General features: G+C 25.5%; 3 protein-coding genes across 5 annotated transcripts; 2 read left to right on the top strand and 1 right to left on the bottom strand.

Moving 5' to 3' along the window:
* The first annotated feature begins 1,673 nt into the window (after positions 1-1,673).
* On the top strand, positions 1,674-3,430 carry LOC113553373 (thioredoxin-like protein 4A). The gene is made up of 3 exons (XM_026956681.1): positions 1,674-1,751; positions 2,895-3,031; positions 3,105-3,430. Exons 1-3 carry the CDS (start codon positions 1,674-1,676, stop codon positions 3,316-3,318), a joined length of 429 nt encoding a protein of 142 aa, XP_026812482.1. The 3' UTR covers positions 3,319-3,430.
* A 1,422-nt stretch (positions 3,431-4,852) lies between these two features.
* Positions 4,853-9,480, top strand: LOC113553576 (coiled-coil domain-containing protein 149). The gene is made up of 11 exons (XM_026956964.1): positions 4,853-5,214; positions 5,363-5,503; positions 5,565-5,681; positions 6,065-6,169; positions 6,239-6,414; positions 6,480-6,552; positions 7,523-7,604; positions 7,668-7,812; positions 7,871-8,016; positions 8,711-8,758; positions 9,287-9,480. The coding sequence occupies exons 1-11, from the start codon at positions 5,209-5,211 to the stop codon at positions 9,439-9,441; spliced, it is 1,194 nt and encodes a 397-aa protein (XP_026812765.1). The 5' UTR covers positions 4,853-5,208; the 3' UTR covers positions 9,442-9,480.
* A 286-nt stretch (positions 9,481-9,766) lies between these two features.
* Positions 9,767-12,471, bottom strand: LOC113551823 (copper chaperone for superoxide dismutase). Of its 3 annotated transcripts, none has more exons than XM_026954338.1 (7): positions 11,947-12,471; positions 11,532-11,742; positions 11,402-11,464; positions 11,266-11,320; positions 11,141-11,207; positions 10,736-10,917; positions 9,767-10,197 (listed from the first exon to the last, which is right to left on the bottom strand). In XM_026954338.1, exons 1-7 carry the CDS (start codon positions 11,956-11,958, stop codon positions 10,062-10,064), a joined length of 726 nt encoding a protein of 241 aa, XP_026810139.1. In that variant the 5' UTR covers positions 11,959-12,471; the 3' UTR covers positions 9,767-10,061. The 3 variants fall into 3 exon arrangements, with proteins under 3 accessions (XP_026810139.1, XP_026810138.1, XP_026810137.1); XM_026954337.1 differs by having other exon boundaries at positions 9,767-9,959; positions 10,048-10,197; positions 11,266-11,464; positions 11,947-12,464; XM_026954336.1 differs by having other exon boundaries at positions 11,266-11,464; positions 11,947-12,463.
* Positions 12,472-20,826: the final 8,355 nt, after the last annotated feature.

The following is a 20,826-nucleotide window of genomic DNA, read 5'->3' on the forward strand; positions in this document are numbered from 1 at the left end:
AAAAAATGTCAATCAAAGTCTGAAAAATAATCAAGGCGACAAAGGTATTGCTGTATCTAAATTTCTAAATAATGTTTTTGTAGGTACACGATCTGTACTTAAGTGCTTTAATATATACTATTATAATCAGCGGCGCCAGATATTTTTTATTAAGGGGGTGATACCGGGTGAAATTTTTTTCTGGTGGGGCATTTATGTATGTTTACTCGATAATAGGTAAAAAATGACACGGAAAAAAACTATAGGTCAAAAACAACAAGGTGAAAAACGTAATTTTTGTTAAAAGTTATCGAAATAATTGCCTTCATAAATATAATATATAGAAATTCAAAAGCACGTTTGTTGAAATAAACTTTACATTTATATTAATTTTTGCACTTACGGTTTTGATTTAATAACTATATTAAATAAGTAATAATATGTAAGTTATATTTGTTAATGCAATGATACCTGAGTGGCTGAGTGTGTACTATTCGATAACTATGGTTTATTGTTATTATTATTTATACTTTAACTAATATTTGGAATTATAGAGTAAAATGCATTTGTCGTTTTTACCGTTTCATTTTTTCCTAGGGTACCATATTTTCAGGAAAGTATTGCTAAAAATGTTTTGGTTATAATATGTTAGATTTCTAAATAAATAATCAAAAAATATACCTACCTAATTTATTATTATCACACTTATTAATACTAATTTTTAATTTCTTTATTTACTTGCATATTTTAAACTTTTAAGTTTAAACATTAAATTATAGAGGGGCAATGGAGGGACAAAATTGTTCGTCCATTTGGAAGTTTTTGAAAATTTAATAGAAAAAACCCGTTGTTGCCAACCGTTGCAAATTGTACCGAACAGATTAAATTAATTAAATTGATTTCACTATAAATTAGACTATTATGAGAATATTCATGATATTATGGTGATTACTCATTAGCATTCAAGGCTTATACTCATAGACATATTAATATGTCTATGCTTATACTGTTTAATAAGCAGTCCATACTTGTGTGTGCAGCAGCAAATGACAAATAGACGGAAAAAAGTTTGTGTTTACTAGTTACAACCCATAAAAGATGTTTGTCTTGATATGCTAAAAAAAAAAATGGTAAAGTGTGCAGTAGGTAGCAAAATTTACAAAAAATTGGTACTGTAGTGTTTATAGAGTACATCTGTAAACATTGATCAGCATTTAGCATGGACCACAATTTAAGATATCTTAAATCGTGGCATGGACTAACTCTTGTTCGCGGTGATTACTGATTAATAGTCTTGAACAGAGTTACAAATTACAAAAGTTCACAGTCTTATATAAGACCGTGCAAAAGTACTACACTATTATCATCACAGAACAATTATTCGCGATAATAACGAACATTTCCAAGACTACCAACCGATTTTGGAGACATCCAATATTTTTTCTATATTGTCCGTGATTTCCAATGATAGGAAAAAGTGATAATGATTATCAATATTGTTGTGTGATACTGCAACTATACATATCGTATTTGTTATTGTTCAACGCTACTACTTTACTTACAAGTTACAATCATAAAACAGGACTTCAAAATTGACAATTGTACATATTAAATTAAATTTTAATATTGTAGTACATTTTTGACGTAAAACAAGACCTCACTGCTCAAGAAAAAGTTATTGTAAATCATTTAATATGTCTTATATGTTAGCGCATTTGTTTAACGGCTGGCAAGTCGATCAAGCAATTCTTTCGGAGGAAGATAGGGTGGTTGTAAGTATAATGGTTTACTAATATTTAAATGTAATTAGAATAAGTATTGATTTTGAATCTATTTACCTTTTTCCATCAATTCAAGTTGAAGATTTGTAAATGATTAAAAACTAACATATTAATATTTTTCTTTAATTTAATTTAAAAATTTAAATCAATTTTAAATTAAACATTGGCTTATACTGCTTATAGTACTTAAGATAAAAGCTAATTTTATTTTATAAATAAAAGACTGTTTTTTTTTTTTTATAAATATTAGTAGATTTGTTTATTTTGAAATCACAATAATCATGAAGATATTATAGTAGTATATTGGATATTATCTTTTTGATGTTTAGTTTCAGAAATGATACACTTGGAAACATTTTGGAATGCTATAATTAACATAATTAGTTGGTATTATAGAATATTATATTATATTAGAAAGCTTTGATAAAAATACAAAATATAATTTTAAATAGGTAGGCAAGTCCAAGTGGGTACTGCTCTGCTGTATATTAGGAGTGAATTGTAAATTGTTAACATTTTTTTTTTTGCAATTTTTTACAATGATAACCAATTATCTACAGTAGAAAACAATTCTTAGTGAATACTGTTTAAATTTTGGTAACTACGGTTACAAAACAAATATTTTAATAATAATATTGGATTTGTGTAAAAATCCCAGTTTACTTAATTTTTTGTTTGCTTTTCCCAAAAAAAGTATTGGGAATTGTTAGTTTTAACCTTTCTAAAGTACAAACTATATCTAGTTTGCTATCCAAAACCACCCTCAAAATGAAAATGAAAGTATTTTATCAATTATTTGTATAATGTTGTGTAACCTTAAATAAGTACCCACCCGCCAATTTTTTCTCACATTTTAAACAATTTCTCAATAATATAACCTAGAGTACCTAATATTTACTTAGGTATAGATATGTTGTTAGGTGTGACTATGATAGTATAAATTATTGACTAATCTAGCCGTCTAGGTCCTAAGGACTGAAGTCATTGGGAAACCTACCCCCATTTTTGCATGAGGCGGCATGATTTTCAGGATCTCTATTCTTTTTTTCCATAGTTTTTATTCATTAAAAATCCATACTTTATTATAACAATGACTTAATATATGTAATATATTTGAATTATTTTGATTAACAGGTTATTCGTTTTGGTCACGATTGGGATCCTACATGTATGAAAATGGATGAAGTTTTATATAATATTGCAGAAAAGGTGAAAAACTTTGCAGTTATATATTTAGTTGACATCACCAAAGTACCAGATTTTAATAAAATGTAATTTTAAATAAAATATTTTATTAATTATTATTATACATAATATATCTATTATTGATTATATTTAATTTAGGTATGAATTGTATGATCCATGTACAGTTATGTTTTTCTTCCGCAACAAACACATTATGATTGATTTGGGTACCGGAAATAACAATAAAATTAATTGGGCACTTGAAGACAAACAAGAAATGATAGATATCGTTGAAACAGTGTATAGAGGTGCCAGAAAAGGACGTGGTTTAGTTGTTTCTCCTAAAGATTACTCTACTAAATACCGTTATTAAATAATTAGTATAGTATGTATTAGTTTAAATCCTATATAATTAATCTAATGTTAATATAATGCATTGTGTGTGTATATATAATATATTTGTGTATCTTAATTTAATTTTTTAATTCACTTCGATAAAAACAAATAAAATATTTTTAATTACAGTAAAAGTGAAAATAATATAAACAATTTTAATCTTTAACTTAAATGTTTACTATTTTTAAGTTTTACATTTTATTTATAAGTTAAAATTACAGCATATTTTAGTAAAATACTATTTTGTTGTATTGTGTTTTTGTTACATACATTTACATACATTTAAGTTGTATGATGACATTAATGTATGTAGAAATTCTTAATAAGAAATAATTAAAAAAAATATTTTTCATCTTGCATAATTTTTATTTCTCGATCCTAGTCATACAATATAAAATGTTAAATTTAACCATAAGTTTTGATTTTAAATACTTAAGTCTACTCAACTAACACTAGCTGGTAAGAACTTGCGGTTAACGGCAGTTTCATGGGGGGTGGATTTGGGGTTACCAGCCAGTTTTCGTTGCACAGACTTTAATATAATATTAATGGTATATACCATACTAATGGTAATTAATTCTATACAAATATAATATAACACCCTAATTTCCAGTATATATGTTAATTTATGAAAATTGTCGACTGGAATACTCTGTTGGATACTGCCATATTGATTTTCAACAACATAGTGCTCAGCAAACCACATTTAGTAAATAGTATATATAATAGAAATTTTGCTTTTTTACAAAGCTTATGTGGATCACGAGAAATGTAGGCTAAAAAAATGGTAGTGAGGTCAAAAAGGTTGAAGACCACTGGGTATACCACACAACTTATAAATCATGTCAATTTATTCAAGTATTGCTCTGTGTTAATAAAGTTTGAATTTACAAGCACACAGTAGAGAAAGAAATATATATCAGAATTTTGAATATTAAAAATTAAAGTATAATATTTTGCATTGTAGTTTTGTTGGTCAAGAACTTGTGCTAATAGTTAGAACTAAATAGTAATAACTTAAGATAAAAGTACAATGGTAATGCAAGTTAAAATTTCACCAACTTGTATTAAATGGTGACAAATGACCATAGAATTCATTATCTATACTTTATGGTATAAACCTACCTTATGATCATTGATCACAGAAACATCATAATATAAGGAATAAGGAAATTTGTATTAATGTAAGTAACATATTATAAGTTAATTAATAACGATTTCTGTGTTATGAATTTATGACCATCACCGCGGCGGCGTGGCTTTAGAGTTTAGCACAAAATGGTAGTGACCACTTAGATAAACCATAAAGCCGTGATCATCGCTTAATTTAATATTATTGATCGCAAGGGGGATATATTAAATTATATCGCTTATGGTTATCAGTTATCACTTTATTTATTTTATCAGACTAAAATTCGTGTTATCATAGAACAGTAATAATGTTAAAATTACCATAATACCACTGAACCATGCATATTGTACATTATATTTATCTATGTATCACTCATTAAATTCATACATTATATTTATGTCATATTCTATGTTGCATAGTACATACTGCATTATAGATTTAAACTCAGTGTTTTGTATTTTTTGTAAGCTATTGTATAATTACAATAATTAATAATTGTCAAATAATGATGACAGATGATGTGCTAGCTTTAGGCTGATTTATTTCATAAAAATAATACACAATAATAAATCATTAATTATTGTATTAAAACATTATTTATTAATTATTAATTATAATTTTAAATAGTAATTTAAAAAAACTAAAGTTCTAGCACATCTTCAACGTTGTAACATATGTTAAAATAAATAATAACCAACGCAATACATTTAAAAGTCAATAATTTAATTTTCTAAAATGGATGTAAGTGATTTTTACATAAAATATGATGTACCTATATAACTTTCTAGTCGATATTTTTGAAATATAATGTATGCTACTGAATTGCATTCATTATATTTGGTAGTTCGTACAATGTATGTTAATTCTTTGAAATTATGAAATTACACAGAGTACTGCCTTAGAACGGAAATTGAATAGCAAGTCTGTAGCTCTCACGTTATTAAGCGAAGAATTAGAGAAATGTCGAATAGAACGTGATCATTTGAAAATAATTTTGGAAAATAAAATGCTACATAATACATACAATAGAGTAAAATAATTTATTTAAAAAAATTGATTTTCTACTAAAATTACATTTTTACATAATTTAGAATTACCAATTGAATTATGATAAACTTGTGAACCAACTAAGAGAAGAAAATAAGAAACTGAGATTAGAAGTAGAGGATATACGTCAAAAATTACAGGATGCTCAAGGTGACAACCAAGTAAGACATTTTAAATAATTTATTGATATAATCAAATAAGTATATTGAAAACTTCAATTAAGAGCAGGCAGTAAAAAATGTCTGCTTAAAATAAAAAAAATATCAAGTAGTGGAAAGAATTATCAATACTACACAAAAGAAACATAAATAGGAGAATCTTAGTTTGGAATGTACTTAAAGTGATGTTAATTATAGTTTAAGTAACTAAGTAATAAACTAGATAGAATCACATATTATAAAAATTTAAATAAGTCACCAAAGAGAAATTGGACAACTTCCATCAAAAAAATATTTATATATATATATATTTAATAATAATACTAGTTTATAATATTTAATAATGATTATTAAAAAAAAAAATATGTTTAAAAATTTTTTTAAAGGTTTTAAGAACTGGTGGTTTTGTCAAAGATTGTATCAATACAATATTAACAAGCTCCGATAGTAAAGAAGAATTAGTTAAAAATTTAGAAATAATACATTCAAAGGTATATATTATCATTTAAATATAAAAATTTTAAATATATTAAAAAAAATCATTTTCTGTTCACTTTTAGTATCAGCAATTAAAGCTTGATTTTGGTTTATTACTGGATGATAAACAAGAATTAATCACTGAACGAGATGGAGCTCGAAGTAAAATAAGACGGTTAAATCATCAATTAGCAGCCTCTTTAAATGCTAATAAAAATCAACGTGTATTAGATATTGATAGTTTACTATTAGAAAACAAGTAGGTTTTTCAAAATGAATGAAACTTAGAATGAATTAAAAAAATATCAATTGTATAATATTTAGGTATTTAAATGAAAGACTGCAGTTAGAGATCGCCGAAAAGGAAATGTTAAGGAAAACAAACTCATTTTACCAGGTTTATGTCCTTTTACAGTTTCTTACAGTACAATTTTTGAATGTAGACTGTTTATATTGTTCAGTTGATGAGCTGACATGGGTTATTAAATTATATGTATATATACAATGATTGATTCGTGTAGTTTATGCCATATTTGATATTATTTTGTATTAATATTTTTGTGCACATTTTTTCTTCTTTTTTTTTTTCAAAAAATTAATTAATATCGAATGATATGATTTCATTGCAATACATTTTTAGTTAATTGCCTAATATTTTTAATTGACATTAAATAAGTGTTATGCGCGCAGAAAACAAATATTCTGTTGTAAATACAAATAATTTTGATTTTGTTTGTTATAATTTGTAATTACACATTTTGACTTTTTGAAAAATGCACTATTTCATGTTTATTATACTATCTATAATTTATATATAAAAATAAAGTGGCAGAGTACATGGTTATTTATATAGCAAAAATAATTTCATGCTGAAATGAAAAGAGAAAATAACAGGCAAGCATTACATTTTTACACAATATAACTTAATTTTTGCAATAGCAATCATTATTTTAATAACTTCTACTAAAACCATTATTTAATTTTTAAAACTATTTTTCTTTTTTCTTTAAAGTTGATATAATGCTTTGCTTTAGTACAGATTTGTTATCTAACTCGCATGACAATATGACATCAATAATTAGTATATTTATAGTCTTCAGAGTTCTTGAATGCATTTACTGGGTTTATTTAAAAATTACTTATATTATAATAATTACATTTTTACAATCCAATGAGAAATATTTTAATTATGATGTAGTGTATTTATTTTTTAATAATTTACTAACTTGTTTATTTGATGTAATATTTGTTATGCTTAAAATTAACAATAACGCTTCATTACAATTAATGTTCTACTATATTTATAGTTCATATTATTTAGATTTGCTATTAAAATGTATTCATTTTATAAAATGTTATTATTTTAGAGTACATCAAAAACAAATGATGATTTATCTTTATTATCTGCTAATAATTCGATAACTCGTAAAGTAATAGCTTGCAAACAGAGTGAGTAATATTAAAGTTATACTAATATTTATATCAAAAAATTTTAATTTTATTTTAAATTAGTGCAACAAATTTTGGAAACTGGAAATATTCAAGCTTTGTTTTCAAACAGCACAACACTTTCAGATTTAAGAAAGTTATGTCAGACATTGTTTGAAGCATTGCAAGATAAAAGTATAGCGCTTAATCATCAGAAAAAGACAAATAAGTATTGTTATATATAATTTGGTATATTTATAATATATGTAATATTATGTAATGTTTAGAGTATTGGCTAAACGATTAGAAGACTTGGAAAAAAAGTTAAAAACAATTAACCAAGGAGAAGCCATTATGTTTCCTTCACTGGTTTTGTTGAATGAATGTTCAAATACATCTGATGAAACTGATATTGAAACAAGTTCTATGGATGGTTAGTAAAATAAAACTGTAAAATTCTTTAAATATCAACTAGACAATTTTAAGTTAATTCTTTAAAATATTTTATTTTTAAAAAAACAGTTATAATTTATAATGGGATTAATAACTAAAAAAATAAAAATATGTCCTAGTAAAAATTACTCTTAATAAAATATGTCATGAGCCAGGTCTACCTAATACTATATAATGCATATATTATGTAAATAGTATCTAATATAATTTTTTTCTCAATAGTTTAATAATTAGAATTAACATAATCGGAACTAGATATTTTCATTTGGTACCTATAATATCCTAAGGAAAGGGAGGAGGGCGATAGGGAACACCAATTTTTTTTTATTACAGTACAGATGTTTAATATAAGTAATTTATTGTATTACATTTAAAATAATACGCTCTTAGCAAATTTATACATTAATACAGAGCCAATTAGCTTGGACCATGACCCAGTTCGTAGTTCCGCCCATGAGTATTAATTACTATTGCACTGTTCATACAATGAAACTTTTGATAGAAGCTATCAAATATTATTATTATAGGGATCAGGCTTGCTTTAAAACCAACTTCTTATTATGACAATACTTGATAATAATCCTTATTCTTTAAATATTATGATAACAGGTAGTAACAATATAATATTAATTAATGTACTAATGTTATAAAATTATATTTTTGTTTTATTTTAGAACCGAATACTTGCTTAATTTATAAAGAAGATGATTCTATAATTAAAAGTAAGAATTTATTATCATCTACCCAGGGGTGACTAACAAGAATGTGTTTGTGGGCCATATAAAAATCAATAGTAAAAATACTTATAAATATATATTTATTTTTTTTATAATATGGTAATTTTTTTTATTATAAAATTTGTAAACCAAAAAATATAAATTTTATAATAATCAGTAAATTTTAATTTTTTATAAATAAGATGGTGAGTTGCAAGTTGGCCACCCCTGGTTTATATTGTGTTTATGATATAATTATTATTAAAAAAAAGTACCTATGTATAGGTCTTTTGTGAAAAAACAATATTTTTTTACATTGTTCAGCTATTTATTATAAAATACTGTAGTAAAACAAGGCAACAGTTTTTTTGTTATTTAAGCTATTTAAAGTTTTTCTCAAGTTAATTGACTACTTGATTATAAATTATCTGCTGTCTAATTAGATCTGAATGCTATAAAAATATTTTTACACTCACCGAAAAAGTTCCTCTAAATATGTTACTTATTATTATTATTATTATTATTATTTTTCAGATATTAATTTTGATAAGTATCCTAATGAAATGAATACTCTACCAAAAAATTTGCAACAACTTGTTACTGAGGCTATGCAAACAATAACCTTTGATTCGTCTAATCCTACTTCTACTAAAGCTTGCCTCGATTCTACTTCAGATATAAATATATAATGTAATACTCTACAAAATAAATGCTGAATTTTTAGTAAATATTTTTTTATTTTATAAGATGAAAAGATGAAGTGTTATTTTACAAAGAAACTATTTTACTAGTTCTTGATTTAAAATTATTGTAAACAGTAAAAAGTCTTCTTGCCAATTGTGTTTTAAATTATTTATTATTTTATTATTCAAGTTAAAAAATAAAATATCATTGTCACACATTCTAATTGTACATATATTATAATATTTGTGTAAAAATGCAATATTATTATCATCACCATGCACTTTTTTATATTTTTGTTATCTTTTTTTTTATCTATATGCAAAAAAAAAATACGCTTACACTAAAATCTTTATTACTTGATTATTTCATAATTCATATCGATAAAACATGTATAGAATATAAACACAAAAATATAATTGGTACAAGGATATTTTGTCGCTAGAGTGATTATTTTAGCCATTACCAAAACAGTTATAAGAATATTACCATATTACCTTTAGAAGTATTGCACTTTTTCTTAATACTAAAATATTAAAAATAACAATTATTTGGTTAAATATTCTAACACCTGTATTCTTGTAATATGCGTATTTTAAAAAAAATAAGTATACCTATAATTCTAACATTATATTTTTCTTTGTCTACCGGGCCCAGCTAATGGTACATCTCTTTCTTCCCAAAGTGTTACACCATCACAAGCACATATCTTTTTGTTGTTTTCAAATAAACCGGAAGATCTAGCAATAATACCACAAGCAATTCTGTAAAAATAAAACAATTATAGTTTAATTGTTAAAATAGAAAATGATTACTGATGATCAGGGCAGAGGACTACTAGTATTTGTAAATAAGTATTATTAGTAATAATAATTTGTGTCCTCTGCCTTTAATAATCAGAAAAATATAAACAAATCATATAATTATAAATTAATAATAATTTATGATTATGTAATTAAAGATTTTACTGAAAAAAATAATAAGAATTAATTTAATATGTAAATAAAATATATCTAATTATAACTTTTTTAAATTTTAAATTTAAGTGTATTATTATAGGTTAATAAGTGTTAATACATTTTTTTAAACAATCATTTTTTTTTTAATAAAGGAGGAAGATAATGAGAATCTCTGTCTGTGTCAGTTAAGGTATGCTTAGGTATATTTAATATCTTAATCACAGCTTACAATAACTTATGCCCAATCACCAAGTGAGTAAATATAATTTATAACCTAAGCAAGTATTTATTCAAATAATATATATTTTGTTTTTTAATTAATCAATTATGAATATTAATTTACTTTTTTCCGCTATTTCCATCAATATGTGATGTATTAATTTTGGTTCTACCACAATCATCTTCATTTTCTGTGATACCAACTGCTCGACCAATTAAATGCGATACATTTATTAATTTATCTTTAAAGTAAAATATTGCCCTTCCATCTTCATTAGCAGTGATATTTCCTAAATCACCTGTGTGCTGTAATATAAGTATAAATGAGCAAACCGAATACAAATAATGATAAATGATAAACAGTACCAACCAATTATAGCTAGAATTCTTGTATGGGTAAACTCATTAAAAACCAGTCATACCTATATTGTGTTCATTATAGCCCCAAAGGACAAAGCAGAACATTAAAGCAAAGCTTAAGTTCTATAATAATGTAAAGTAAATAAAAAAATTTTTTTTTTTATCATACCCTAAAATTTGGGTCATCAGTTTGATTGCCATGTGATGTTTGTTTCAAATTAAGATGATCTCCAATCCTAAAAATTAATGAGTTAAATTAAAATAATCATAATAAATTATTTTAATCATTCAAACCTGTCACATCCATTAGATAAATCCCCACATTCATATACATGGATGCCGTGTTTTCCTGGAGACAAACCATCAATAGTACCATCCACTATACATTCATCATTGTTTATCTGAACAAACCGAACAATACCATTTATACCTGATTTACTATAACCAGTTGATCCACCTAACATAGCAACAGCAGCACCTAAGTTCCTGTCATCTTGAAAAAAATTAGATAAAGTTGTATTAAATGAATATAAAATAAAGACTGAAAATATAATTCTTACATGTAGCACTTCCATATCCTTTAAGTACTGCTTTAATTCCTGTTTCTTCAATAGAATTCAAAATAACGGAAGATGGCTGATCTGTAGTAACAGTAACAGTTCTATCTTCATAAGATATATGAATGTCAGATTTTGAAATACCGTTTTGGCTCAGTTGATCTTGTATTTTATCAGCACATGACGGAGAAGACATTTTAACAGCAAATTCTAGCTGTATAGTTAAAAAAATTGTAAAGTATAGGTACATATTTATACTATCTGTTTTATTATTATTTAGCCTAAAGGAGAAAATGTAACATAACACATTACGTCCAGCAGTAATCAAATATATCAGCTAAGATTTAAAGAATAATATCTAATACTACAATAATACGTATTTATATTGAAACAAAAATAAAAGTTAAGCACATCTTACCTTGGCAGACATTTTAGCTGTATATTATTTTTATTATGTAGTTCAATGTTGTGTAAAATGATTAAAATGTATCTGTATTAGCTATCTAATCATTATAATTTAATATTATTTGCATTGACAAGTACACAAATATTAAGGGTGTTGTATGTAGTTGATAACATTCAACAAAAACACAATGTTACAACTTTACTCTTAGGCAGATAAGTCATAGGTAAGAAATATTGTAGTATCTAAGTAAAGTAGTATTAGCATTTACTATTTAGTAGTAAGTAATGGTTATAACTAATAATAGAATATCAAAAATGAAGTTATGACTTAATACTTTTAAATTTTGACGAATAGATAAATGAAAAATGAACTGTTAAAAGAAAATATTCAAACGATGATAGGCAAATTAATATTTGAATATTTATTATGTGATGTAGTTACATAAGTCGTAAGTTACATTACTATTAAAAGTGGATTAGGTATAACAGCACAGAATATTCTGTGATAATAGTACACACTACATACAGTAACAGATAACAGAGCACCGGTCAATCACTTTTTTATTGCACCAGTTATTAATAAAGGAAAGATGGAATCTAATAAGTGATAGGGGACTAACTCTAATCAGTTTAAGTTGACCCATTTCAAGGTTTATATCTATAAACCTTGGACCCATTTGTCAGAAGAAAACTGGTCGCGGTTGCGCATGTCTCAGAGTGTTAGTGTCCGATTTTGCAGTACCACTTGTTGAATATGACATACATCACGGTCTTGGTCTTAGTCATGGGCGTAGGGTGGGCTGGGGTGGAGCAAGTGCCCTCCCTTTGCATTTTAAACTAAATTTCTTACACCTTATAAATTGAGTTTTAATGATTTAAAATTGGCTATGCCACTGCCTTATTGGTTGAAATTCTAGCTACGCCCATAGTCTTAGTTCTTAGGAGTAATTACTTATATATATATATATATTTATGACATTTATGATTTAAGTTTTAAAACAATAGTACTTACCGATGGATATGAAATTAAACATATTTCATATACCTACGTGTTTTATATATTAATAAATATTACATAGTTTTTTTTGTACATAAAAATAAAAATAAACAATTAATACAAAATGTTTAATTTTTATTATTTGCCTGACTTGAAATAGACATTGAATTAAAATGTATTAAATGGCTAGGCATTTAACTAAATGTCTAGGCAGATAGTAAAATATTATTTATGTATTGAGCAGCCGTCTCATTTCCCTTCGTCGTATTATATATATATGATATTATTAATTGTGTTATAGGTACTCTGGCATGGAACAGAGTATTTAATATATTATTATTTGTTTGATATTTTATTATTTTGTATTTATTAGTCTCTGGAGACTGATCATCTAAGCTAATATTTTTGTTGTCTCTTTTGATATAACCTTCAATAAAGATTTATTGTATTTTATTGTTAATTTTCATCTTGCATATATATATTTATATTAGCTCTATTGTACCTGGTCCAGGGTGTGCGAGTTCTAGGTGCTAACCGCAGAGTCAGGAGCTCCTAGTGCGAACATAGATTAATGATTCATATAGAAATAAATAATGCGGGCATAATATAGGTTGTGTACCTATTGTATTAAACTGTTGTAAGGATGTTGATAAGTGATGTTTAAAAGATGTTTTGTGAAAGACATCATTGCGGTAGAATTTCGGTTACTGGGACGTTAAACGTACCTATATGGAACGCAATTTGTGACATTACACGTTACATGTTCCAAAAGAATATTATCCTATTAACATTGCTGGAACAAAGTATTGCACGGTGGGATACCTATATATTGTCGAGTTTCAGAAAAATATTCTTAAGAAGGTATTGTATTATTACAATTTGAATTAAATAATAAAATAAAATTTGTTCTTGGCGTTCTTGCGCCCAAATATGCGGTGCCGAATTGTCCTGTGTACAAGTGTCGTTCGACCGTAGTTATCGAGTGGGTCACTATAATACGTGTTTTTAATTACTTAAATTTGAATTCAATGATGTACCGTTGTACCTATGGGTATTGGGTATTGGAAAAATAATAGGTTAGCCTAGCTGTATATGGTAAAGTATATTCCATGATGTTTTTTGAATATTGCTATTTAAGTAATTAATTTTTCTATTAGTATATTATTATGATAGGTCTGATTTTGCTCAAACATTTTCGTTTTTACCGATTATTTTTTAAAATATTGGAAATGGATTTTTGATTTTACAGAAGTAGTAATAAATTCAATTTGCTATCATAAATCGCATATAATCTTGTTAGAAGTATTATTCAAGTACGTATATGTATAAACAAACAACAAATATAAACCATAGCATGTGTGTCTTATTTGCTCATGTGTAAGATTTTTAAAAATAAACAATGATTTAATAATTAATTTTGTAATAGCTGAATTTGAAATATTACGTACTTAGTTTCTATTAAAATAAATAATCACCGGGTTTTAATATATTATCTTTTCAGAAAATATATTATTCTATTTTCGCAACGCAATTTGTATGCTTGTGTTTTTGTAGTTAGGTATCTAAACAGTAACTATGATTTCTTCTAAAATTTTACTAATATTTTCAGTGACAGTAATGTATATAATTAACAATAGTGATGCTGATAACAGTGATAATGATTCAGGTAACAACTAACAACGATTTTATATTTAAGTTAAAATATGAAATTGATATTGAGTAACATCAATATTGTTATATTTATTATTATGTATTAATTGAATTTTAAAATTTTAACTTATCTTATACTTGTATATAATATACATATATAAAATACAATAACATTTAAAAAAAATATAATCATTAATAAATCGTAATGATATATGGATATTACCGTAACATAATTGTAATATACAATGAATAGTATACATAATTAAATTAATTTTTTTTTACTTTATTAGACGATCATAAAGGTAAGTTTACAGATTATAAATATTAAATTATTTAAGTTAAGTGTAGTACATTTTTATTTTATTTACCTTTTTAATAGTCATTACTAACATGTACAGGATTAGCATAAATATTATTAAATAAGATAAATTATAATATTTTGTGAACGAACACCGTTATACGGTCACTTATAGAAATTTCCACGGTACACCGAATTAGCTCGACTGACTCGATTACGGAAGGTTCCGTGTCAATCAAGAGACATTGTGGTAAGTACTATTTGAGCATGTATAAGAATTTTTGTTAAAGTGTTAAGTTTGTATGATTCTTTTTAATTAAAGTACACGGAAGTTTCTCTTTTTCTTAATTATTTAATTTATTGTAGTGATAACTAAAAACACGTATTAGTTTTATTTACGAATATTTAAGTTATACCTATCAACGTCCATAACAGTTTAGTTAAGTAGTAACTGTTTGAATTTTAAGAAATTCACAGTCAAACAGTTTGATATTAGAAAGAAATAGAAGTTCAAATTTGAATTCAACCATTTCAAGTAGTTCAAACATCGAATATTATTAATTTTCCAAATTTTCTGCAATTGTATTAAATTTAAAAATGATATACATTAATTGTCACCTTAATTATAATACATTTTCACTAATATCCTCCCGATACCTGTTTAGTAAGACAGGATATTGTTGCAATTCATTATTTATTTATGTATAATAAACGGGTAAAGATCTTTTTGTGAGAACAGTAATTTCAGAGGCGTGCCCAGAATAAAAATATAGGACGGGCATGGTTATAATTATTTTAATTTAATTACTAGTCAAGATATAATCAAAATTAAAGAAAAACGTATTTAGGTTATTCTAATAGTGTACTCAGTACACATAGACAAAAAATAGACAAAACGGTTAGGTCATCACTACACGGCTGTCAGCTATACACCGTAATAAATTATTAATACTAAAAAATGAAATGTATAATCCATATTCATTATCTTATATCAACATCGTAAAATTCTCGACGATTGTCGTCGCCCGATAATCAGTATTATGGCCACAATTATTACTCGCAGTAAAGGAAAGAATTTTTTTTTAATTTAAATTAAACTTTGGCGTCTAAGGCCATTGGAAACAAAGAGTTTTACATATAGAATAGACTAGATATTAAATAGGTTACATATTATAAACTATAAATAAGGTGATCGCGAGTCTTATCTTATCAGGATGGAGGGTTTCTGACAGGATGTCTGATACACCTGCTTTCCGTTTTTCCGTTTCATGTTTAAGGCATTCAGATACGATGTGTTTGATTGAGAGAGGTGTATCTCAACTGGCACATATAGACGGATCTTCCTTTTTCATCAAATATTGGTGTGTTAGCGACGTGTGTCCTATTCGCATTCTGTTGATTCGGGAAGAATTATTATATACACGTATGAACGATTGATGTAAGTGGGTATTAAATAAATGATATTTGTTCCATAATGATTTAATTTCGTATCATAATAAGGAAAAAAAAATTATGAAATGATGTTTCTTAAAAAATTAAATAATGAAAATAACAGATAAATAATATTATTAATAAGATTAGGTTAGGTTACCAACATTGGTTGTTGATCCTAAGGTTTATTAAATCTCGTTTGTAAAAGAACAGAGATTAAGTTAAGTCAAACCTAACCTCGAGGTGTGACCTAACTATATTTTGTGTATCCTATGTTTTACCCGTATTGTCGATATACGTACTTTTACCGTTAATATAGTATGGACAAAATATATTATGTAATTACAATTAAATTTAAAAAAGTTTATTTTATTAGATAATGAAAAAGGTAAGTTTACAGATTATAAACATTAAATTATATAAGTAAAGTGTTATAAATTTTTATTTTATCCATTTTATTTCGATTGATTGGCATTTTCTTGTTTGACATTTTTCTAGCTTGTTTTAGTAGTCCAATACGTGATTCTTCTCGATGTTGATTAATATTTTTCCCTGCGCTAGTTAGATTTTATTTATTATCTATATCACTAACTTCAAATATATTTCAATTTTGTTCTGTAAACATTGCATCTAAATCCTCTTTTGTTTGCAATGTTGTTAATACATTATTTACAAGATTTAATTACTTGCGATAGCCATGTATCACGAGTAAAAGAAAATACTTAATTATTAATAATAATATCAATGTGTGTACCAATATTATATGCTAAAAGCTAGTAGCTAGTTTAGTATCTAATATACTTAAATAATAATTGTTATTTTTATTTACGAGTATATAAAGCAAAGGAAAAAAATATCACATAAATGGTAAAAAATGCCGGAGTTTTTTCAACGCTGATTGTTGATCCTAAGATTTACTAAATCTCGTTTGTAAAAGTCCGAAGGTTAGATTAGTAAATCTTAACTTCAGGGTGTTACCAAACTATAATTTGTGTGTCCCAGGTTTTATCGGTATTGGCGGTATACCTATATTTACCGTTAGCATATTATATTACATATAGACATAATATATATTGTATAATAATTAAATTAAAAATTTTTCATTTTATTAGAATATAAATGTAAGTTTACAGATTATAAATATTAAATTATATTAGTGATGTGTAATAAATTTTTATTTCATTCACGTATCATCTAAAAAACATATCTCAAACGTTATTGAAAAGATTTAATTTTTTATCGACAATAACCTCAGACAATTGGTATAATAATTAATTTAAATTTTCATACATACTGAATACTAAATTATTGTATTACATAATAAAAATACAGACTTATTCATAGTATGACTAATTCTCTACGTTTTCCACATTGTTTAATAGTTACATTATTTGTATAGGTACATACATATTTTTAACAATAAACCGTATAAAAGTTTATTTAAGTACTTAGTCAAATAACAAATAAGAATAAAATTATACTATTTTAACATATTTATATTATTTTGGTAGGTAAATAGATTTTATTTTGTATGTATATTATTTTTTTAAAACAGCCACATTGAATTCTTCTTTTATTTTGATAAAGAAAAAAATACTTAATCATTATACAAATTAATGTGAAATACCTACTAAATTTACTTATTCATACGTTACATACAAATTGTATTTTTTTTCTTCATTAGTAGATTATTAAAAACCGGAAAGCAAAATTTGATCTCATAATATAAGACAAATATTTTGAAAAACAGTAAATTATAATTATTGATGACATAATAATTATGCACGTTTTATCCATTTGGTATTCAATTATATTCATCTGGTTTCAGTGTCAGTACTTATTATTTTAATTTAATCAATAGTCAGTTTTTTTGTAATTATCTGAATAAAAACTATGATTTATTATAAAGTTTTACTAACATTGTCAGCGGCAGTGATATCTATTATTAAAAAAGTATAGTGATGTCAAGAAAATAAGTAACAACTAATAATGATTTTATATTTAAATTAAAATATGAAACTGATATTAAGTAATATTAATATTATTATATTGTATTTTATTTATTTATTTAGTTTTAAAATGATACTGGTCTTGCCAGTATTACATATCAGTATTTTATGTATAATTATAAAATAAATATAGCGGTTATCAGTTTATGAATTTACTGTCAGTAATTTAATAAAAAGTGTGTGTTATGTAAAACATTCATTATTTTATTTATGAGTACCTTTTTAAAAACATAATAACAAAACCTGATTTCATAACGTAAAATAAAGCTATTTTGTAGAATAATAAATTTTAATTGACTATATACCGATTATATCCAATGAATCTATTTTCGAATAAGTAATTACTTTATATATTAATTTAATAATAGTTATTTTGTTTTTGTTTAGATTGCTGTGGTAAGGGAGACTCATTAAATATTATATTTTATACAATTTAACCACGATAAATAGAATATATTTTTCGTTATTTGCATACTTTTTAGATATTTAAGCAATTAAGTCAAAGTTAATCATGCAATTAAACTGTATTCAAAATTTAAAAAATTAATGATGATATTAATTTAATTGATAAAATGATAAGATTAATTCCTTATATGGTTTTGAAATATTCATTCTTCAAGATCGTAAAGATAAGGCACATATAGGTACTGCTCGTCGATAGTACTCTTCTTCTAACATATAATGCACGTTATAACGGGATTTTTACAAACTTCTTCTCTAATATTATTTTTGCAGCAAAATCTCTTATTGGGGTATTTTGAAGCTATTCTCAATCTTTGTTTTTAGCAGCTCTAAAACATTTGTTATACTTTTCATAGCTTGTGAAAAGTCGGCGTTTTTCTTTTGCAACATTTTAGACAAATTGTGTGCCATGAAGAGCATGTTGATAAAAGCAAAAAGATTTACTATACATTGATATTGATAATGAGATTGATTTATGGAATTGCTTAGAACATGAGCTTTTAATGAGGAGTCGCTAATTTTTTTTGTAATTCTTTGGAGAGCAAGATTTATTGGCTGCAGTATTGTTTTTTAACAAAAGCACTTAGCCATGTACACGCTATGGGAAATCAGTTTCTTATTTTTTGTTCAAGATATAATTCAATAATAGCTGATTTGAGTAATTCTGTCTTTTTGGCTGACATGTGTAGGAATGTATACACTTCATTATAATAATGCCCATATAGTTTCTCATAGAAGATATATCACTTGAATTTGATAATTACAAGTTTAGATTCACAGACTTCTATATAATACAATGTATATATATAATTATAATTTTTATAATTATACAATATATAATATAATGTACTACATAGAAGTCTGTGTTTAGATTATGAAAAGAGCAATGGGTGTACACACTGGGGGAGTTTGTAATTTGCACCATTGCAGGTAATCGAAAATAGAATTTGTAATTTGCATCAAAATGATTATTTATTTGTTCAATTATCGAATATTCGATTATTCCTCGATATCCTCGTTGACGTCAACACTAGATGGACACGAATGACAATAATATTTTTTCGAGATTTTTCGCCTTATCTGGTAATATTAATTTTAATTATTAATTCAGGTTGCATTGGACCAGTATAATAATAAATTGATTTCAAGAACTTCATTGATTGAATAAGTTTCATACATTAAAATTATATAATTATTTTTAAATTTAAAGTAGATAATTACTAAATAGCTCCATAATAATATATTATTATATGGTAAATGGTAATAATACATACTATAGGTACATACAATCATTTTAAGTAATTTTCAAGATACTAATATTACTATACTTTATTAATATTTCTCTACATCGTGGGTCAATGCACCCGTGTGCATAAAATATAATATGGTCCTAATCCGTAACATAAAATTTTGTTAATACGAATGTTTTTTAGTCCAAACTGTATACTTTGGATTCCTTGACCAAAATAATTATAATTTTAAATTTTAAAATTTCTGCTAAAATATTAATTTGCATTAAAGCGTTTACATGCATTTCTTAATCCCGGAGTAAGATTTAATTTGATTTGACGAATCGAATTAAATAATAAATGCGCATCAGTTTAATGCGAATTAAAAATGCGTTTATGCATGGGCGCCATGTGTATATGGCACATGGGTGCCTGGGGGGTCAGGCACCAATTGAAATTATTATGGGGTATTGGGCATCCATTAGAATATTGGATTTTACGGGGACATTATATTAACCAGGGGCTAAGTTCCATTCCCTTAAATTTTACATTTATGCCTATGATACCAAGGCAACCATTAAGTTTTTTAGAACTTTGAGCCTATGCGTTTATATGCACCTACAACTCTCGGACTAATTCAATGCGCATTAACTGTTGCATATAAGCGTAGTAGAGTATATATGGCCCATGAAAAATGTCGACGACGGAATTCACCGGCATTGACGGCGCGGGTGCCACAGCAACAGGGTTGTTTAATTATTTGCAATTAGCTGGCGTGCTCTGTCGATGTCTGGCTCGAACAAAATCTATTAACAAT

The sequence above is a fragment of the Rhopalosiphum maidis genome, chromosome 2, assembly GCF_003676215.2.
Source record: "Rhopalosiphum maidis isolate BTI-1 chromosome 2, ASM367621v3, whole genome shotgun sequence".
Taxonomy (NCBI): domain Eukaryota; kingdom Metazoa; phylum Arthropoda; class Insecta; order Hemiptera; family Aphididae; genus Rhopalosiphum; species Rhopalosiphum maidis.

Excerpts from the sequence above, each read along its gene's own strand:
- LOC113553373 (XM_026956681.1), top strand. The coding sequence starts at position 1,674 with ATGTCTTATATGTTAGCGCATTTGTTTAACGGCTGGCAAGTCGATCAA. Across the intron at positions 1,752-2,894 it reads CGGAGGAAGATAGGGTGGTT|GTTATTCGTTTTGGTCACGA; the intron begins GTAAGTATAATG and ends TTTGATTAACAG. Across the intron at positions 3,032-3,104 it reads GTACCAGATTTTAATAAAAT|GTATGAATTGTATGATCCAT; the intron begins GTAATTTTAAAT and ends TATTTAATTTAG.
- LOC113553576 (XM_026956964.1), top strand. Across the intron at positions 6,170-6,238 it reads TAGAAATAATACATTCAAAG|TATCAGCAATTAAAGCTTGA; the intron begins GTATATATTATC and ends GTTCACTTTTAG. Across the intron at positions 7,813-7,870 it reads CATCAGAAAAAGACAAATAA|AGTATTGGCTAAACGATTAG; the intron begins GTATTGTTATAT and ends TGTAATGTTTAG.
- LOC113551823 (XM_026954337.1), bottom strand. Across the intron at positions 11,465-11,531 it reads AGGATATGGAAGTGCTACAT|ATGACAGGAACTTAGGTGCT; the intron begins GTAAGAATTATA and ends ATTTTTTTCAAG. Across the intron at positions 10,198-10,735 it reads GATGGAAATAGCGGAAAAAA|AATTGCTTGTGGTATTATTG; the intron begins GTAAATTAATAT and ends TTATTTTTACAG.